Below are 21125 nucleotides of genomic sequence, written 5' to 3'. Positions count from 1 at the left end.
TTCTGAGTTTTTCCCTCACACTCACCTGCAGGATCTCTGATGCTGTCTGCTGGTTCCAAATGTGTCCTCAGATATTTGGGAGCGTTTGTTTTCAACACTGACTTCATTTTGTCTTTTCTCTTTCTTCATTTCACTCCATCACCCTCCTCTCAGGTTGCCCAGCTGTTGCTGAGCAGTAACATGGTCGTGGCGTTGTTGGAAGGAGAGAGGAAAGAGCCGACAGACTCGGCCTTCACCACGCCGCTACATCTCGCGGCCCGCAACGGACACAAAGACATCATAAGGTAAGACAAACGCTGCAACTTTTTAATTAGTCTATATTTAATCGCTGATTTACCCAAAACAAAACACAAAAGCAGGCAAAATACTAGGCAAAATATTGTTTTGATTACACCAGTTGTTGCAGATAGTAACACAGAAGCAGTTTTTAGTATGTTGCTAGGTGTTTATATGTCTGATCTTGTCAGTGCCATCACAATTGTTTAAGATGCAGTCACAAAACTGTACAGGTGCTTTGTTGAGATCAGAATAAAGATGGAGCTCAGAGATGGATGTGGTCAGAGCAACGTATGTAGGCGAGGAATAAACAGGGAAGTTATTACAAAGGAATGATATCAAATCAAACTTTATTTATACAACACCTTTTCAATTTCAGTTTTCAATTTTATTTGTAAAGCCCGTTATCACAAATGACAATTTGCCTGGGAGGGCTTTACAGTATCCGACATCCTTTTGTCCTTAGACCCTCACATTGACTAAGACTAAAAAAACAACACCCTTTAATGGGAAAAAATGTATGCCATCATGCAGCCCAAAGTGCTTCACAGAGCAAAATTAAAACAGCAATAAAGCAATAAAAACAATAAAAACAATAAAGATGAAATGTTTAAAGTAAAAAAGTCAAAAGAACTAATTTAAAAAAAAGAAAAACTTCTGTTCATTTTTCGATCGACTACCTCGTCAGATTTGAATACATTATTCTCTATTGGAACATTTCTGCTTGTATTCAGGATTTTTCTGCCCTTTATGCTTTATAACTGACAAACACCGTTTCTTCTTTTAGTCTTTTCATTTAACAAATTTTAACGTCAACCTTTGACAGTATTACAGTGTAGTTTAGTTTAGCTTTCCCAGAAATATATTTCAGCTCTGAGCTTCTTTAGGGGGTGTAGTCCAGCATCCAGCTCTGCAAATTTTACAATTCAGTTTCTGGGTTTTTCAGCAGTGCAATGAATTTTCAGCTCTCAGCATTCAAACACATTTTCTGCAGAAAATACATTTTCTAACAAGAACCCTCAGATCTTCCATTTTCTTTCTTAAATAGATTTCTAATGTTTCCTCAAGAAGGAGGGGAGTTTCTGAGAAACTTGCTTGGTATTTACATTTATATAAAACAAGAAATTGAAGAAGTTGTTTTGTTTTAAAATGCCACTGTTGGTTTATAAAGCACTAAATGGTTTATTTCTAATCTGTTGCCTTCTGACCACGTGAGAGGTCTGGATCAGGTGCTTCCATTTCCCAAAGTCCTAAACCTGGAGAGGCAGCACTCAGTTTTTATTCTCCACAATTCTTTAACAAATCCCAGAGAGCTACAGATCTGCTCCCACTCTGAGTTATTTTAAAAAAGGACTGACAGCTTTTTTAGTTGCATTTATGAATTCAAATGGATAGTATCTGCCCTTCAGACACAAGGCAGTTTAAAGCGGTTTGCAGGGGCACAGAAAATCATGAAATACAAAAATAAAAATAAGAAAACATTAAAATTACATTCAAACAATTAAAGACAATCATGGAGCAAGCAGGGATGAACAGGCCCTCGCACCTCCACGCATGTTGGGGGTACTGGCGACACCAATTAATGCAGCCTTGTCTTTCTGTGAAAGGGGAGAACTGCACGCAGCAGTAAAATAGTATTTCCAACATGTAGTGCTGGAGCTGGATATGTCTCAAATTGCTTTGTGTTCAGGTGTGTGTGTGTGTGTGTGTGTGTGTGTGTGTGTGTGTGTGTGTGTGTGTGTGTGTGTGTGTGTGTGTGTGTGTGTGTGTGTGTGTGTGTGTGTGTGTGTGTGTGTGTGTGTGTGTGTGTGTGTGTGTGTGAGTGACAGCAGGAATAAAGTTTGTTGCCTCTATTAAAGTAGTCTACACAGTAGCAATCCAGGAGCGGTAGATGTATTCCTGTAACACATGAACAGGTTGATTCAGTGGGAGATGTGGGGAGATGGTAGAGGGTGTGGCTGCAGGGCTGCTGCGGCTGCTGCTGTGGTTTGTGGTCGTTCACCGCTGAGCTGTTTAAATGTGGGATGTGGGAACTCTGGAGCTGCTTGTCTCTTCTTCATGCCTCACATTCCCAGCAGAGCTCTGAGATACACTACAACTTCCCTGTGACCCAGTTTTACACTTCTCTTATCCCTGTTGTGTGTGTGTGTGTGTGTGTGTGTGTGTGTGTGTGTGTGTCAGTGGAAGCTACCAGTCAGCACTTCAGACTTATACCAACCTGCTGTATAATAATTTGCTTGACTCGTTCTGTAAAGAGGAGAGATATGCAAATGAGGCAGAGCTGCTTCACTGCATGACTCACAGTAACAGGACATCAGTGTCATTTATAAGATATTTTAATATGTGATATGTACAGCTAAATAATATAAAATAATATGTAATATCACCAAGGCTTGGACAGTATTTAATTTTTCATACCTTACTGAAATGTCAACATGGTATAAGGTATATGACTACCAATCCCCCTGCATCGCAGGTGCGCTTCTTACTTTCAGCCTTTCAGACTAATACATACACAAAAGAGACCCACACAATGTTAAGAAAAGTATACTGACACCTATTTTCCTTATTAGACAGAGAAATACAATTGTAATTTTTTTGTATTCAGCTTTTTCTTTGTCACGGAAAACTGACAAGGCTTAAATGCCTTGTTAACTCATCATAAAACACTCCTCATTGAAACTTAACAGAAACAAAATAAAACTCATCCAAACTGTCTTTGTTACTCTTGCTAGAAATCTAGTTTGTAAGTCCACTGTTCCTTCAATCATCGGCTCTGGTTTGGTCAAAATAAAAAAAACCTGCTGGCTGCCAGCTGTTTACAATCCTGTAGCTTCTTCCTCCACCACTAGGTGTCAAGGTGTCTTTCAGTTCAGCTGCCTGTTCCACAGAATGAGCTCTGGTGGTGCGTGCTGTGCACTACATATGATGAGTTTGATAGAAAGAGGAGCGCCTGCATTTATGAAGGTATTGAAGAACATACCTTTAGGATTTCTTAATACCCTGGTATGCTGCAATACAGCCAAAGTCTAATATCACCATCTATTTTTGAAATTTACACATTTCAAAGGGGCCTGAAGCTGATCACTAAATGTTTCCTTTTTGATTTTTTGGGGGCTTTTAACATCGTTTGGGCTTCCTCAGTTGAAATTGAAATGTGAAATTACAGTAATTAACAATTTATTAACACAAAACTTAATGAGACACTTTTAGGTGTGATTGTTGTCTGTGTTTGACCCCTAAAACCAGCACACAGGTGATTGACAGCCGACTATGCTGTTTCCTGGCAACAGGTCGACACCTCCCCCGATGACCCCCCGACACCTAAAACCACTGTTTTATTTAAATGGAAACATCTCACAATCCTCAACCGTCTCACACGTCTCACACTCCATTCAAATTATGACAACTTTAGAGGTCAGGACAGCTCAATAAGCAGCTTTAGGACTCAGCCTCAAGACTCAGCTTCAGGTCCCAGTTTTAGGAATCTGCTTCAGGACTAAGCTTTAGGATTGAGCTTCAGGACTCTGTGTCAGGTCTCGACTTCAGGACTCAGTTTAAGGAGTCATTCAGAACTCAGTGTTATGACTTAGTTTCAGGACTCAGTTTCATGACTTAGGTGCTGGACTCAGCTTCAGGACTCAAGTGCAAGACTCGGCTTTAACTAAGTTTCATGACTCAGGTTCATGACTCAGCGTTAGGGCTCAACTTCAGGACCCAGCTTCGTTACTCAGCTTAAGGAATTAGCTCCAGGAATCTGCTTTAGGACTCAGCTTCATGACTCAGGTTCATAACTCAGCTTCAGGACTGAGCTTTAGGACTCAGCTTTAGAACTCATCTTCAGGTCTTAGCATAAGGACTCAGCTTCAGCTGGATTACATGTCTCTCTCTGATGTGTTCCAGGTTGCTGCTGAAGGCCGGCATCGACATCAACAAGACCACCAAGTCTGGAACGGCTCTGCATGAGGCATCTCTGTACGGGAAGACGGAGGTGGTCCGACTGCTGCTGGACGTGAGTTCTGAGATCTGAGAATACACAGGGATGTGATGTCAGTGGTGATGTCAGTGCAGGTAGCAGTCATGTCAGGGCTTGATTCACAGATCTGATCCTTCATGTCTAAAGTTTTCTAAAAATCAAGTATCATTGTATTATATATTAAAGGCATAGTTCACCCAAAAAACAATATAAATTGTGTATAGCATTCACTGCCGTAGGCTCACTTTAGTTCCAGAATTTTTTTCTATCAAATGGCGTTGAGACTGAAAGCATATGAGACAGTGCAAACAGACTAAAAAGGAGTCCGAACAAAAGACACTGTTTTTGTCCACTGTGACATCTTCTCATCCTCCTGCAGCAACATTTCCCCTTTCAGTTTAATGCTGATGTAAAATCAGATCAAGCTTTAACAAAAAACCCAAAGGGAGCACAGCAAGTTTTGACCTTTTCTTTTATATCAAAGAGATAAGACACAACAAAACCCTAAAAGTCTCTGTCCTGTATGCTGTCCCTTGCAGGCTGGAGTGGACGTGAACATCCGTAACACCTACAACCAGACGGCACTGGACATTGTCAACCAGTTCACCACGTCGCACGCCAGCAGGGATATCAAGCAGCTGCTTCGAGGTCCAAATAGCCACACCTCCTCTTTTTTTTTTTTTTTTTACTCCACTTCCTTCACTTCATCTTTACTGGTTTTTATGTCTTCTCTTTTTTTCCACCTCCTCTCTGTGGATCCACACCTCTCTCTGCAGCAGCTTCACCTGACTTCATTCAAACAGCAGCTGGCTTTAAATTTTGGGTTATGTAACGTTCAACTCTTATCAGCCGGCTCTCACAGCTTCAAAGAACAGACTGCTCACATTCAGCCTCAAATTTAACAGAGCTGTATATATACAGTGTGTGTGTGTGTGTGTGTGTGTGTGTGTGTGTGTGTGTGCGTGCTCTGCTCTGTAATCCTGCAGTCTTTTGAAGTCCCTGTGGGAACACACTGAGAGAATAATGAGCGGTTTGTGTTGAAAAAGTGATTTAAACATGGAGGAGAGTTTTCCGTCTTGTTTACTGCTGCAGAGACTTGAACACTCAAGTCAACACACTGTGGATCCATTATTGATGTGGCGTGTTAGGATACACAGCAGGATTTGACTGGGGAATTGAAATTTCTATTTTCCATAAGAGTTAATAAATAAAAAAAAATCTGTATCTTTATTTTAAAAAACTAGCACTGCCTTCCTGTATTTTTTGTTTTTTGTACTGTCCTTTAAACGTATTACCACTTCAATTTAGGATTTTTTTTATCGGAGATTAATCTGTCTTTTTTTTTCCTATTCAAATTATTGTTCTTGGGTGTATTTAATTATTAATTAATTGTTGAAATTGGGCTGTTAGTGACAAAAAAGCAATAAAATACTGTAAAATAAGTGACTTTAATGTAAAAATTAAACATGATAAGTAAAGGGCTGGGGTTTTGTTGAAGATTTTGGACTCATATACTTGTAAAATTCTGGTGCTGGTTTTGTTCGTGAACCTTCAAATCTAAATGTAATTGTTTCCTCAACAGATGCAACGGGTGTCCTGCAGGTCAGAGCTCTGAAGGATTACTGGAACCTCCATGATCCAACAGCCCTCAACATCCGAGCCGGAGACGTCATCATGGTGAGACACTCACACATCACTCAAACATGATGACACGTCTGGGTACCAGTGGTGGAATTTTACCAAGTACATTTAGTTAGTACTTGAGTGCAAATTTGCGGTACTTTCCATTATTTGCTGCTTTATACTTTATACTACACCACTACATCTCGGAGAATATGTTTGCACTTTTACTTGTCTGACAGCTTCAGTTGACAGCAGGAACAGACACCTTCAAACGCACGTGTTGCATGAGTTTGAATTTGAGAAGTTTGCTTTGCCAGGAAAGATGACTTTGCAACAAAAGATTAGGATTTAATTACAGAATATGTGGATATTTCTGAGTTCTGTTGTGCTACAGCTGCGCAGAAATCATGTTATGTAGTATTTTGTTTATCTTTTCTGTCACACGCCTGCTCGGCTGAAGTAAAAGAATAATGATGATATGTTTTCAGAATAAAAAATGATGGACATTGGGACATCTAAATTAACAGAGAATATATTCTTTCTCCAGTCTGTTAGCCATGGGAAGTTTGTAGAATCTGTGTAGCACCTGTCAGCATGTCTGTTTCATGATGATTTCAGTCATTAACTCAGCGAGTAAAGTGTCTCTGTTACCGATGGAGACAACTTTCAAAATAAGATCATAAGTCATCCATCATTGAGCTGCTTTCTGTCGGCTCTTTGAAGTTCATCATGAGAAAAACCTTTAATGTGAAAATGAGTGATCTGTCCGCTTTCAGAGACAGGTGGAGACAAGTCTCTCTCACACACACACACACACACACACACAAACCACACTTTCCTCTGAGCTTTGTCCTGTATTTGTGTAAATATTAGTCAGAGTGTGTCAGTAAAGTGTGAAACATCTGATTCATCAGTGTTAAGTGTTTCCTTCAGGCATTTTCTCAGGATGAATTGTAATGAACTTTTATAATCCTCTGATTTTTCATTTAGCGTCATGTCACATCATGTCACATGTGTCCAATGCTTTGGTTTAAGACCAGGTATGTGCAGAACTAGTGACATTCCCATCAGCCTTAGCTGGACTTTATCTGCTTATGTAATATCCCTCAGTCTTTGTTTCCTGTAAATGACTGTATTTCAGTGTAAAAGCATGTCTGAACTTCACCTGTAAACCATCAGTCACTGTTTACTGGCTTACTGTGAGTGAGTCTGTGTGATGAGTGAAGCTGAATACTGTGATGCTGCAGGCTTCATGTTGGGACTTGTATTTAAGTATTAAACATCACAAGTTCAGTTCTGTTCTTGTATAAAGAGGGGGAAATTCCAGTTTTGTGAATGTTGTTGATTTAAAAAGGCAGATGTCATAAACTAAATATTATTATTATTATCATTATTATTATTAGTAGTAGTAGAAGTAGTAGCAGTATCTTTGTTATCATTATTATTATTATTTAATTATTATTATTATTGTTATTATTATTATGTCACTGGGAATAACTGTTTTTAAATAGGTCCAGTACTTAGGGAGAGTGCTGGGCTAGGCTGCAATGTAACCACTCTTGGCATGTTCACAATGTCTCTTCACGTCCACTTAAAGTGTTTGTTTTTGCCACTGACAGGCTCAGATTGTTATTCCAAGTGTCTGGCAACATTATTAAAAGGATCCCTACAGAGACATTGTTAAACAGTGAGGTCCTTTTTGTTGAATCAGAATCAGCCCTAAATATGCAATCACTATTTAAATAATCATTAATTCAAGCCTGTATAGAGCCATCATATTTCCACATCTAACTGCATGAATTAAGGGTTTATCTGAACCAAACCAGAGTTGGTGATTGTTGAAGCACTGGAAAGTGAGTGTAAAATGTTTTTTCTTTTTTCTTTTGTTTTCTTTTGATTTTAGTGGACGATGATAAAATAACTGTCTATTTAAATCAAGTCTGGTGTGTTAGGCGACAGCTATTTCGGCATCAGTGCCAGTAGTAAACTCACCTCATCTCCTGCAGGTGTTGGAGCAGCACATGGATGGACGCTGGAAGGGCCACATCCACGACACCCAGAGAGGGACGGACCGAGTCGGCTTCTTCCCTCCGTCCATCGTGGAGGTCATCAGCAGGCGAAATGGTCAGTCAGTCGCAAAAAGGACGTCTTAGATTTGATTGAAAACATCCAGTTCAAGAAAACACTGGAGACTATTCATTCTGCCGCTATTCTATATTTTCCTCATCATCAACAAATCCCAAAACAACAATGCGTTAGTCCGTCTTTCGTTTAGCGATAGGTGATATTGAATATAAAGCTCATAGTGAATGAATCTTCACATGTGAAGGCGCTGTGGGAACAATCCAATTTTCTGTTGAACCGAAGCGTCCACGTCTCAGCAAAAGCATCAACACCTCCTGCCTGAGACAGAATAAAACCAGTGGTTTCGCTTTGATTTACTTAATTATAACAATACTTAATTTACCTTTATTATAACAATAGTTTGATATCATAACTGTACATTATTTTACATTATTCTAACCGCACTTTAATATTGTAATAGTACTTCATTTTACTTTATTATTACAGTACTTTAATAATATGAGAGTACTTTAACGTTATTTAACTGTATTATACCAACACTTAATTCAACTTAATCATAACAGTCCTTTGATATTTTAATGGTTCTTTATTTTACTTTATTATAACAGTACTTTAATATTATCAAATATTTTTTTTAAATTTTACTGCATTATAGTTTATTTACTTATTCAGTATTTTAGTAGTCTACAGTAGTTTAGAAGAGATTTCAAAATATCAAGATATATATCATGTATCACAATATAGCCTTAAAATACTGCATATATATTATTATCTCCTAGCCCGACTCTCAATACTTAATGATTTCTTGTTTGTGGCTCTCAGCTCCAAGCCCATCATGTCCTACTGAAGACGTAAATCTCTGAATACAAATATGTCGTTTCACCAGTTATTACCTTAAACAGCTGGTCACTCTAGTTTTTATTCAGCGGTGCATTTGTTGCAGCAGAACGGCACAGTCTGAATATGTGGAGAATTACAGAATATTCTCAGATTTATGATTCAATTTTGAGCACTGGGCATCACCTCTACATGTTCACCCATTGGATGGTCAGTGGTTTGTTTTATTCTCACTTCACGTCAGTCTGAACTGAGCATTTATCACCTCATATAGGATGAGTTTAGACTCAGAAGCCCCCATCTCAGTTAGAAACTAATACGCCTGCTTCTAGAACCATCCCACGCCTCCGCCTCCTCTCTCCTCCCTCCTGCATCCATCTCTCCATCCATCATACCACATAATGACTGACCTCCACCTCTAACCATCAGCTTGATAACCCCCCCCCCCCCTCCCCCCCCTCCTCCTCCTCCTCCACCTGTCTCGCCCTGTAGGGGGCACCCTGTCCCGGCACGCCTCTCTGCCCACCCAGCGCCAGCAGCAGCTGTCCAGAGCCCCCCTCTCCTCCAGCCTCAGCTCCGCCCCTCAGACTGACGACTCCTACACCCTGTACGCTCCCCCCACCCACGTGGTGCTGCCGCTGGCCAATGGCCTCACTACCAACACAGGTACACACACTCAGGACACACAGGTTCACACCGCAGGAAGCTGTCAGACTTGCAGCAGTGAGCATCTGTGGAATTTATTGTTGTGATGATCATTTATCTACATGTGGATGTTGCACTTGATACTAAATGTTTTTACCAATCCTTGTGGTACTGCCAACCCCTGATCACAAGTACATGGAAAACCATATCCAGGTTATTGACCAATAACCTGCACAGGTGTGTTTCTAACCATAACCCTGATTTTAACAGGAGGGATCATCACTAACCTGCATGACCAACAATGACCTTTCTTTTTAATATTTATTATTTAAGAGTCCCCAATCAAAGACCCAGCAGAAGCCTTTTTTATCTGACCCCCTTTAGTCAGCCCGCCCTGAAAGAACGCAGTCCATCAGAGTCTTTGTGTCTGATAGGTGTGTCTCCGAGCCGCCTTTCACAGTCTGGGTGTCCCTTCGAGGACATCTGGGTTCTCAGGGACTCGTGTCATGGTAAGAGCTCCCGAATGACAGCTTCTCCTCCCCGGCTGTTCTGAAGCTGCCGCGCTGCCACCGCTCAATGCTCTGCCTCTGGACCCGACACGCCGAGACAGCTAAACAGGACTACTGTCCACAAAATGTGATGGCTGTGTCGCCTCATGGTGCTTCACATTATCTCATGTCACCTCATGATGGTTCAAATTATCTTATGTTTCCTCATGACGCTTCACATTATGTCATGTATCCTCATGACACTTAAAATGAATTTATGTCCCCTTATGACATGCCACATTTTCTCATGTTGCCTTGTAATGCTTAACCTTAAATTATTTTGCTTCATCATGATGCTTTACATTTTCTCATGTCCCCTCATGCAGATTTTGCCAAATGACAGTTCACATTATCTCACGTAGACTTATGACGCTTTACATTATCTCATGTCTCTGTCTCACTGAGGTCGGTGGTGCCAGTTGCATCATAAACACTAGCCATCTTCTTGGTGTGTCGGGTCCACACACCCTGTATGATTCACTGCTTCAGGCTGAAATCAGAAATCCCTGTTGTTGTCATCAATGGTGCCACAGGGGGGCGCCGCAGTGGGGCCAGATCAAGGCCAAAAGGTTTGTTAATTTGAAAAAAAAAATTAAAAAATTGATTGAAACAATAAAACATGAACATGAAAAGCTGAATTGAAAGTGAAAAGACCTGAAAGTAAAAAAAAAAAAATGAAAACATATTATCTTGAAAATGTTTTTGATTTTTGTTCTTGATTCAGGATCAGAACTTGAACTTTTTTCAATCAAAAGTTGTTGGGTTTTTTTTTTTTTAAATTAACAAACCTTTTAGCCTTGCACTGGCTCCATATGTCACTTGCTAGTGTCATTATTTAAACTGCAAAATATCATGAGTTCAGTTAGTGGTGGCTCAGTTGTTTGTTATTTTTTAGTATTTTTAAAAGGTCGTTTTGGGGATTTTGTACGTTTTAACTTTTACCCTTCAGGATGTCTGAGTTCTAAGAAAAACAAAAGTTCAGATGCGAAACCTGAAAGCTTTTGCACCTGTAAACCTCAGTTGTATTCCTGCGTTCATATGAGACTGTGATGGTGCAACATGGAATCTGTGTATTTAGTCTGATCGTGTCCCTGAAGCCTGATGCTGCTGACTGTCGTTAATGGACTCATGCCTGCAGCTGTGCTCCCCCGCTCTGCCACAGCACAGCTTTTAGACCAGAAACCTGCATCCTGCCCATCACCCCTGTCATCACCTCCCTAGCTCCTTTGACCCCCTGCAGGCTGTTTGGCCCAGACGAAGAGCATCTGCTGCTTTCCACAGCCTGACCCCGACCCTCTCTGCTGATGTGAACCCCCCCTCCTCCTTCTCCTCCTCCTTTCTCCTCTCTCCTGGACATCATGACTTTATTTTTGTTTTTTATTTTGCACTACAGCTGGAGACAGGAACAGTGTCGGGAGTACTGGCAGTGTTGGCAGCACCCGAAGCGCTGGCAGTGGACAGAGCACCGAGAGCAACAACGCACCCAACGGGCTCCAACACAATGGTGGTCACCATGACAACGCCAACAAGGTACACAAGTACAGTAAGACTGATGTCTTTGCTGATCCATCAGGCTGACAGAGTCTTTGGTTTGAACGTTCAGATCTGGCCCAGACTGTGTCCTCCAACTCCAGTTTGACCTCATACATTTTATTTATACATGCGACTTATACTTTCATGTTCAGGGATTTTAGTTTTAGACAACTGAAGTTGTAATTTTTCCGTTCTGATTCATTTTCAGATGTCTTGGATAAAAAAAAAAAGGTTACATTAAAAAAAAAAACCTGCTTGAATAAGAAAGCTTATTTTCCCGGGCTGCAGATTTCTTTCTTTATTTGTTTATTAATTTTTATTTTTTGTTTTTAATTTTTTAATTTTTTACTTTTTAGTTTTTACTTTATTTTATTATTTTTTATTTATGTAGGTTATTTGATAGGGGAAATGCATTTAACATAGTACAACTTCAGCCTGTTACAAACAAGCTGCAGTAACTGATGTTTCACGTATAGATTTTATAGCTATTACTAGTTTCCTGTCCTGTTAGGAAAAGGAAAAAAAGATGTCAAGGTTACATACACTAGTGTGCATACAATAACAAATGTGGTTAATAAGAAGACAAATAAGTAAATATTTACATCAAGATTACATAGAATTACAAAATACAGTTACAGTAAAAAAAAAAAAAAAGACAAATATCAAGGATACACACACTTACAACACTCAACGATAAGACACTATAAAATAGTTAAAAATGCTCACACCTCTTATTTTTCCTTTGCAAACCTTTAACATTTTTGTTAAGAATATTAATATCTCTGCTCTTCTGCTAAATTGTGCTGGTTGACATGGTTTGCCCTCTGTGTGTTTGTGTGCAGCCGGCGCCCTCTGCTGTTGATTCTGGACACTTAGACTGTAGCAAACAGCCCGATCTTCCTGCAGGTACTTTCCTCTTTAATGATCCCTTACATCAGGTACTTTTGTTACAGGGTGTCATCGTGTGGCCTTCCAAACACCAAGATAAGTCCTGTATATACCCCAGTGTTTATTGTAGTCTTAAATTCAATAATGATACAGTGTCATTTTGTTGATTTATTATTGCTGATACTGCACATAGATGTCAAAATATGTTTTGTAATACATTTTTTTTATCTTAAAAAATGCTTTTTTAAAATGTATTAATGATATCCATTACACAAACTGTCAGATGGGAAGCAGGAAAATGTGGTTCACACACAATAAAAAATACCTTTGTGTACCTTTCAACTCTTCTGAGGTTTACCATATCATCTTAATTTAAACATGACTCATTTCTTAATGCATGAGAATGTTCTTAACATAACAGTTTTAAATTATGGTCAAATGGCTTGTAGAATCACTTAAAATGTACAAGATTTTTGTTTTGTAGATATTAATGATTTTAGTTATGTCTCATCTATTGTAATTTGAATTTTAATTCATTTTATGGAGGGTGTTTGTGAAGAAAAAGTGCTCCACCTTTATGGGAAATATTGATTGCTTTGACGTTCATGTGCTGAAGTCTGGTATGATGTCACAGCAGGTGGGACTCCTCGGAGGCAGACGGTGACGGTGCAGAGACCTGCAGAGCAGAGCTTCTCCCAGCAGTTTGTTCGTCCTCAGCAGCTGCTGGAGGGAAAGGTACAGAAACTTTATTAAACTATAAAGTCTTTTGTGTTATTGATTTTTTTATTTACCCATAGGGACTGTTTGGCACATTTTATGTGCCTTTTATCCTTCATTTTTTAAGAAAATACATTACAAATACATGCTATTTCCACTAGGTGCACTGTCAACTATGTTTTTTTTAAATGTGCTATATGAACAAAAATTGACATTGACTTTGAAATCGACAGTCAATGTTGCTGCTAATCATTGACATATCCCAGGCTGTGATACCCAAAAAAAATCTACTTTGTATTTAGTATATTGAAAATAATTCATTTTTTTGTAGGGGGGGTTACATGTAAAAACGTAGTGGCATCATGACAAACACCTGGCATTTAAAGGGTTAAAATTCTGAAAATGAATGAATATTTGATATTTATGATTAGGACTGATGTTGGTTAAAAAGTAAACTGAATGAAAGTATGTAATCATATTAATGTATAATTATTATTATAACCTGATTTTAAAAGGGGCATTTTGTGTGCAGTGTGGTATGAGTGTGAGTATTTGACACAAAAAATAATGTAGAAAAATTAATGTTGTTGCAAATCATTGACATATCCCAGGACCTGATATTAAAAAAAAAACAACTTATAATCTACTTAAAATGTAATATATTAAAAATAATTCTTAAAACCTGGCTTTTAAAGGTTCACAATTCTGCAAATTAATGAGTATTTGATACATATAATTAGGACTGATGATGGTTAAAAAATCATTTCAAAGCAGAAAATGGTATTAATTTATAATATTTTTTCAAGCTTCATCTAGTAAAGCATATTTTTTGTGCAGAGCCATACGAGTGTATGTAATTTTAAAGCGGGGCCTAAGAGTGAATACGTCTTTCACAACTTGGTTGCAAAACTTCATATGTATAGTTTCCTTTGTTAACTTTCCTTAGTTTACTTTGTGTGTGTTGTAGGATGCAGAAGCCATCTATCAGTGGCTGAGTGAGTTCCAGCTTCAGCAGTATACTGGGAACTTTATCAACGCTGGCTATGACGTTCCAACCATCAGCAGGATGACTCCTGAGGTGGATAAAGACACAAACTGGTGTATTCACATACAGTCGGACCTTTGTGCAGCATTAATCAGATGTCTGCCATTGTGTTTGCAGGATCTCACTGCCATCGGAGTGACCAAACCAGGCCACCGCAAGAAAATCTCCATCGAGATCAACAACTTGAACATCCCCGAGTGGCTGCCTGAGTACATCCCCGTAAGGCTCCCAACAGTTTATGATGTACTAACCTCTAAACACTGTGATACTGAATGATCTGAGATATGTGTTCCTCCTAACAGTCTGATCTGGGTGAGTGGCTCAGTGCCATTGGCCTCCCACAGTACCACAAAAAACTCTCTGAAAACGGCTATGACTCCATCAGTATTGTCAAAGACCTCACGTGGGAAGATTTGCAGGAGATCGGCATCACCAAGCTGGGTGAGGATACATTTTATTCTGGCATGTGCTCAGTATGACTGTTAGGACCAGTGGTTTTATGCCCCCAAGCTGTCAGTAGCCATGGCTGGATATCCATCCATACATCCGTACGTCCATACATCCATTTGTCCAAACGTCCATATGTCCCATATCTCAAGAAGTCCTTGAGGGAATTTCTTCAAATTTGGCACAAACATCCACTTGGACTCAACAATGAACTGATTAGACTTCAGTGGTCAAAAGTCAGGGTCACTGTGGCCTTGTCTGTCTCATTCTTGAGGAATTTTGTAAAATTTGGTGCAAACGTTCAACTGGACATAGCAGTGAACTCATTGGAATTAGATGTTAAAAGGTCAAGGTCTCACTGACCTTGCATTTTTCTCATGAATGCAGATCTCAAGAAGGCCTTGAGGGAATCTCCTGAAATTTGGCACATACATCCACTTGGACTCAACAATGAACTCATTAGATTTTGGTGGTCCAAGATCAAGGTCACTGTATCTTTATGCCTATCTAGTTCTCACAAAGTGATATCACAAGAACACCTTCAGGGAGTTTCTTTAAATTTGGCTATATGTTCACTTGGACTCAAGAATAAACTGATAAAACTTTGTAGTCAAAGGACAAGGTCACTGTGACCACACAAAACATGTTTTCCGCCATAACTCAAAAATTCATACTCTAGTTCTAGTTGACAAAATGGACAGGGTGTAATAATGAAGAATGATGAACTTTTCTGGACATTACTTAATGTCATAACTCAAGAACATAAGTTCTCACAGACATGGATGGAAACTGTAACTGCAACTTGACTAGTCGATGGAGGCATAGGCAGGCAAGTAATTCAAGGCAATAATTCCAGTTTTAATTTGATATGGTTGAATTTTCCCTCCAGGCCACCAGAAGAAGCTGATGCTGGCAGTGAAGAAGCTGAGTGACATTCAGAGGGCAATCCTTCAGGCTGAGTCAGGCCAAGGCACGCTGCGTCGCAAAGCCCCCGGAGCACTCCACCTGGTCACCATCGAGCCGCCTGACTCGTCAGGTGAATGCTCTTCTCCTCATACCCCAAAGATGCTGACCTTCCAGGACAGCGAGCTGAGCGCCGAGCTGCAGACGGCCATGTCCAGCCACTATGGCGGCTGTGAGGAAGGCTTGGCCATCAAGAACGCAGTGGGAATGTCTCAGAGCCAGGAGAGCATTGACACCCGGTCCAGAGGCTCTGGGCGCTCCCAAGAGCCTCCTACGGCCTCCATCAACCCCCACAGCTGGTCCCAGGAGAGCCTGGAAGGCAGCCCCGCTAAGGAGAGGAACCTCCCCGAGGGCTGGGATCAGAGGCCTCTGCAGCAGCAGCCGCTGCCTAAACAGGTCCCCCTGGGCACGGCAACCGTGTTTAAGTACCCGGCAATCCCAGCAAAGCCCAAACTGTCTGGATCTCGTGGTCCCTCCCCTCATGGCTCCCCAGCACTGAAGGGTTTCAGCTATCTGCATTCTCATTGTGGCTCCACAGACTTGAGTTCATCACCCAGGCCTGAGAACCACAGCATGACTCTAACGCCGCCCAAAAAGCGCACCCAAACCCGCCACGCTCTGTCAGATGGAGAGCCTGATGAGGACGACGATGAGCCGGCGTTTCGCTCCGGAAACCTGTCGTCCTATGCCACCTTGACACGCAAACCCGGTCGCAGCCAGCTGGCTCGATTGCAGGCGAGTCCAGATAAAAACGGCAACGTGGGACGCAGTCAATCCTTCGCGGTGCGCGCCCGGAAAAAAGGTCCCCCTCCTCCACCTCCAAAGAGACTGAGCTCAGTGAGTAGCACCACCAGCGGGGAGCTGAGCGACAGCAGCACGACATCATCTGCTGGCGGGGCGGTGACAGACAGTCCAGTGAGCGTAAGGAGCATTGCAGCCTCTCTGGAAGGAAGGACAGAGGGGAAGAACCCTCCAGGACCTAAACCAGACCTTGCTCAGCAGGAGCCGCCTCCCTCCTCCCTCAGCTCTGCAGGGCAGGAGCCCAGAGAGGCTGGTGGGGTGAGGAGGAGGGTGCAGAGCGAGTGTATTCCCAGTCAGACCAGCAGCTGCACCGAGGTGGATCGAGGGGTGAAATCAGATTCTGAGGAAGAAGAATCAAGAGGTCGTGGACTAGACAGCTCCTCGTCCCCTCAGAACAGCTCCAGTGAGTGCATCCCCTTCGCCGAGGAGGGCAACTTGACTATCAAACAGAGACCCAAAGCTCCGGGGCCGCCAAGGGCTGAGGCGGTGCTGGAGCCTCCAGAGAAACAAGCAGCCAAGAGCCTGGATGTGCCCGAGTTTAACCTGAAGGAGTCGGACACGGTGAAGCGCCGACACAAACCCAAAGACAAGGAGCAGAGAGGAGGCTCCCCCGGCAGAGAGGGAGCAGTGGAAGCCGGTTCGGAGTCCAGCAGTAGCAGGCCTCCATCGCAGTGCCAGGATGAGGTCAGTCTGAGGATTAGTGAGGTCAGTCTGGATAGGCCAGCCAGTCCAGCAACAGGATCCCCCATCAAACCTCCACTCTCCCCAAAACCTGCGGTCGCCCCAAAACCTCTACGCCACAGTCTGCTGGCATCACAAGGTACGATACTCACAGTGTCTCAGTGTCTTTGTGTGTATTTAAGAAGAAAAAAAAAACAGTAAAAAATGCAATTACCTACAGAAACTGGGGGAGAAAAGTATTAAATGCTAGAGTGTCTCCTCAGCAGCAGCAAGGAAAGTATCTATCTTCAGAAAGGTAGATTAGACTGGTAATGACTGAACCACCAGCTCACCTGAACAAAAGACAAACTACAGCATGAAACAGGCAATCTTAAAAAATCTTTTACCTTTTTGCCTATGACCAGTTCATTAATATTATCACAAACCAACAGTCGGATCCCTTCCCATATCTGAAGACGGTCTGATTTCAGAAATGTCCATTTAATTGTGTCAACTTTGGTTCTGACCCACAACTTGTTGTTCTTGCCTTGGGACTTGACTTTGGACTTGTTAGATTTGACTTGGAACTTGCTGCTCTTGACTAGAGACTTTACTTGTGACCTGTGGGACTTGACTTTGGATTTTTTGGATTGGAATTTGCTGGTCTTGAATTGGCTCCCTCTGCTCTGGAAATGAGCTTGTTGCTCTTGACTTGGGACTTGACATATGATATGCTAGATTCTAGTTGGGACTTGTTGTCTTTGAATGTGGACTTGTTCTTGAATGGGAACTTGCTGCTCCTGACTTGGAACTCGTTGCTGCTGACGTGGGGACTCATTGGATTGACTTGGAAGTTGTTGCTCTACTTGGGACTTGTCACTTTAGACCTGGTCTTGATATGGGACTGGGATTTATTGGATTTGATTTAGGACTTTCAACTTGTTGCTCTTGTCTTAGGGTCTTACAGGATTTGACATTGAACTTGATGGATTTGACTTGGGACTTGAGGTCCTGATTTGGGTTTGATTAGGGATGTGTTTGTATTTATCCCTCTCTTTGTCTCTGCAGCAGCTGGACTCCCGTCTCCGTCTGTGACGGTCAGTGTGGTTCAGAGTGTGGCCTTCACCTCTCCGTCCTCTCCCTCTCACGGGCCCCCAGCTCCAGCTCTGGCCCCTCAGAGTCCCTCTCTGACATCAGCGAGGCCTCAGGTGTGTGTGGTGGGTCCTGGTCTCATCCCTGAGTCGTCCTGCGGGACTGAGGTGGTTCAGCAGAGACTGGATCAGACCAGCACGTCCCTGGCAGCAGCTCTGAAGGCCGTCGAGAGAAAACTGGAGGACGACTCAGACAGGTAGGACGAAGATGAAGTTATTTCATGATGTCAAAATGTTAGGTGCTGTGAACTCAGCGTCCTCAAGGACAGGGACACTCAACTCGCTTTGCTTGGGGGCCACTTTTGTAAAATGTCAGGAGGCCAGGGGCCGGTCGCAGAGCCCCATACATGTTTCTAGGATTTTAGGATATTCCTCAATTTTTTGGAGTTTTCTAGGAGTTCAGGGTGTTTCTAGAAATTAAGGACATCTCCAGGGTTTGAAGAAATTGCAAATTTTAGGATTTTTCTAGGATTTTACGATATTTCTTGGTTTTTAGGACGTTTGTGGGATTTCGAGAGATATCTAGGATTTTAGAACATTTCAAGGATTTTAGAACATTTCAAGGATTTTAAGGACATTTCCTGGATTTAAGGATCTTTCCTAAAAATTTACAAGCTTTCATAAGAGTTCAGGGCATTTCTAGAATTTTAAGTCATTTCTAGGATTTAAGGACATTTCGAGGAGTTTAGGAAATTTCTGGGGTTTTAGGATATTTCCAGGATTTTAGGATGTTTCTAAGGTTTTAAGGCAGTTTACATACAAAAACAATTCCCATTGTGAATCACTTTTTTTATTATTATTATTTTTTTAATTAGGTTGTGGAGGGCACCTATCAGGGTCCAGATGTGAGTGTCACTGCTCTCAGGGGCAGTAGTGGGGTGTCAGTATTGCTATATTATTATTTTTTTTTCTTGCTCACCAGCGGATCAAACACAGTGAAGTCTGCAGGGACGATTCTGGATGACATCGGCAACATGTTTGACGACCTGGCTGACCAGCTGGACGCCATGCTGGACTGAAGACTTTTCGTAAACACCCCAAAAGAAAATCCCTTAACCTCAGGAAGTGAAACAGAGAAAAAGACAAAGGGGAGAAAGGAGGTTGGATACTTGTACCCCTCAGCTCTGAACTACATGATGGACACAGTCAGAGGACTGAAGGTCAGACACTCAGCCCGAACACCAGCACTTAACCTCCACCGTGCTTCCTCGACCAGCTCCCGGACTCCCATCTCTGACTGACAGTGTGGACGGATTCAAAGTCCAGCTGAGACTTTGTTAACGCCTGTGTCGTCATGCTTTATGGAAACATGAACCAAACTAAAGTTGGGCCAGCGGTATTTTATCAGCCCACTGTGAAGAAGAAAAACTCCTCCACAGATTATACAGATTATTGTTAAACTATATATTGTTACATTAAGTTTAATCTTATTGACATGATAGAGAGCCGGTCCTGACTTCACTTCCTGTCCAGCGTCTGCTCCACCAGCTCCTGTAACTCAGTTTGCTCTGAAAAAGTACTTTTACTCAAGTACTCTACTTAAGTTCAGATTTGAGGCACTTGTACTTTACTCAACTATGTCCATTTTAAGCATCTCCATACTTCTACTCCACCACATCTTTGTACTCCGCTACATTTATTTGACAGCTTTAGTTACTTTGGAGATTAATATTATGAATACAAAGAATAAATCAACTAATAATTTATGATAAATTATTATTATAGATCAATCTATCCAGCGGTATATGGTATATAACTATATATGGTAGTTAGCTCCACCTTTACCAGCTACATTTACATTACATACATTTAATAATTATTCACCCTCCTAATGAAGATTTGTTTATCAGTTACTCATCCCGTGTTACTTCCAGTTTGTGAAGAAATCACTGTGTTTGTGCATCTGCCTTGAACAAAGAATCCAAAAATGGAGAAAATCCTAATTAAATTTTGATGGCCATAAGTCAAAGGTCATTGTCCCTGTAACCATGCATTTGTCTAATTTTTGTGGATGCACTATTTCCAAAACATCCTGAAGTAATTTCTTCAAATTTGGCACAAATGTTCACTTTGAATCGCAGATAAACTGATCAGAATTTGATGGTCAACAGTTAAGGTCACTATGACTTGGCATCCATATTATTCTCGTGGAAGTATTTTTCTGATAACACCTTGAGGGAATATCTTCAGGTTGGGCACAAACATCTACCAGAACCCCCAGAATGGACAAATTAAATTTTGGTGGTCATAGGTAAAACATCATGGTCCCTGTGACTTTGCATTTGTCTCATTCTTGTAAATGCAATATTTCAAAACCACCTTGAGGGAATTTCTTCAAATTTGGCACTAATGTTCACTTTAAATCAAAGAAAAACTGATTAGAATTTGATGGTCATTGGTGAAGGTCACTGTGACCTTGCATTCATGTCATTTTCGTGAAAGCAATATCCTAAGAACACCTTGGGGGAATTTCTTTAAATGTGGCACAAACCCCTACCTGGGCCCAAGAATTAACTTACTAAATTGTGATGGTCATAGGTCAAAGTTTGTGGTCCCTGTGATCTTGCATTTGTCTCGTTCTTGTGATTGCAGTATTTCAAAAAAAACCTTGGGGGGATACCTTCAGATTTGGCACAAACATCCACTTGGACTCAACAATGAACTGATCAGAATTTGGTGGTCAAAGGTCACGGTGACCTCACAAAACATGTTTCTGTCTGAAACTCAAGAATCCATGCACTAATTCTGACAAATTTCCCACAAACATGTACTAGAATAAAAGGATGGATGAAGTGATGATATTTTAAATGTCAAAGGTCAACTTCACTGTGTCATCATAATGTGATGCAAAGATACTTTTCTGGCCGTTACTCAGGAACAGAAGGGGAGCGATTGGTCAGATGCTGAACTGACGGACTTAACGTGAAACT

At 41.3% G+C, this 21125-nt stretch overlaps 1 protein-coding gene across 6 annotated transcripts in view; it reads left to right on the top strand.

Annotated features, from left to right (window-relative positions):
• The window catches only part of LOC121956336 (caskin-2-like), a 70084-nt gene extending 49537 nt beyond the window's left edge, over positions 1-20547 (top strand). The window contains exons 7-22 of one of the 6 annotated variants that reach the window (XM_042504487.1): positions 154-284; positions 4180-4288; positions 4792-4900; positions 5835-5929; positions 7882-7999; positions 9290-9463; positions 9877-9951; positions 11384-11520; positions 12366-12429; positions 13049-13146; positions 14096-14206; positions 14291-14392; positions 14476-14614; positions 15510-17204; positions 18116-18392; positions 19118-20547. In XM_042504487.1, the coding sequence (XP_042360421.1) occupies positions 154-284; positions 4180-4288; positions 4792-4900; positions 5835-5929; positions 7882-7999; positions 9290-9463; positions 9877-9951; positions 11384-11520; positions 12366-12429; positions 13049-13146; positions 14096-14206; positions 14291-14392; positions 14476-14614; positions 15510-17204; positions 18116-18392; positions 19118-19214 (3531 nt within the window). In that variant the 3' untranslated portion in view covers positions 19215-20547. Of the gene's footprint in view, positions 1-153; positions 285-4179; positions 4289-4791; positions 4901-5834; positions 5930-7881; positions 8000-9289; positions 9464-9876; positions 9952-11383; positions 11521-12365; positions 12430-13045; positions 13147-14095; positions 14207-14290; positions 14393-14475; positions 14615-15509; positions 17205-18112; positions 18393-19117 lie in introns of all 6 variants that reach the window. The other 5 variants (XM_042504485.1, XM_042504486.1, XM_042504483.1 and 2 more) reach the window with 5 other exon arrangements.
• The last annotated feature ends 578 nt before the right edge of the window (positions 20548-21125 follow it).

This window comes from Plectropomus leopardus, chromosome 17 (genome assembly GCF_008729295.1).
Source record: "Plectropomus leopardus isolate mb chromosome 17, YSFRI_Pleo_2.0, whole genome shotgun sequence".
NCBI classification, from domain to species: Eukaryota; Metazoa; Chordata; class Actinopteri; order Perciformes; family Serranidae; genus Plectropomus; species Plectropomus leopardus.
Note: the sequence above shows the minus strand (reverse complement) of the source record. Positions and strands in the feature narration are given on the sequence as shown.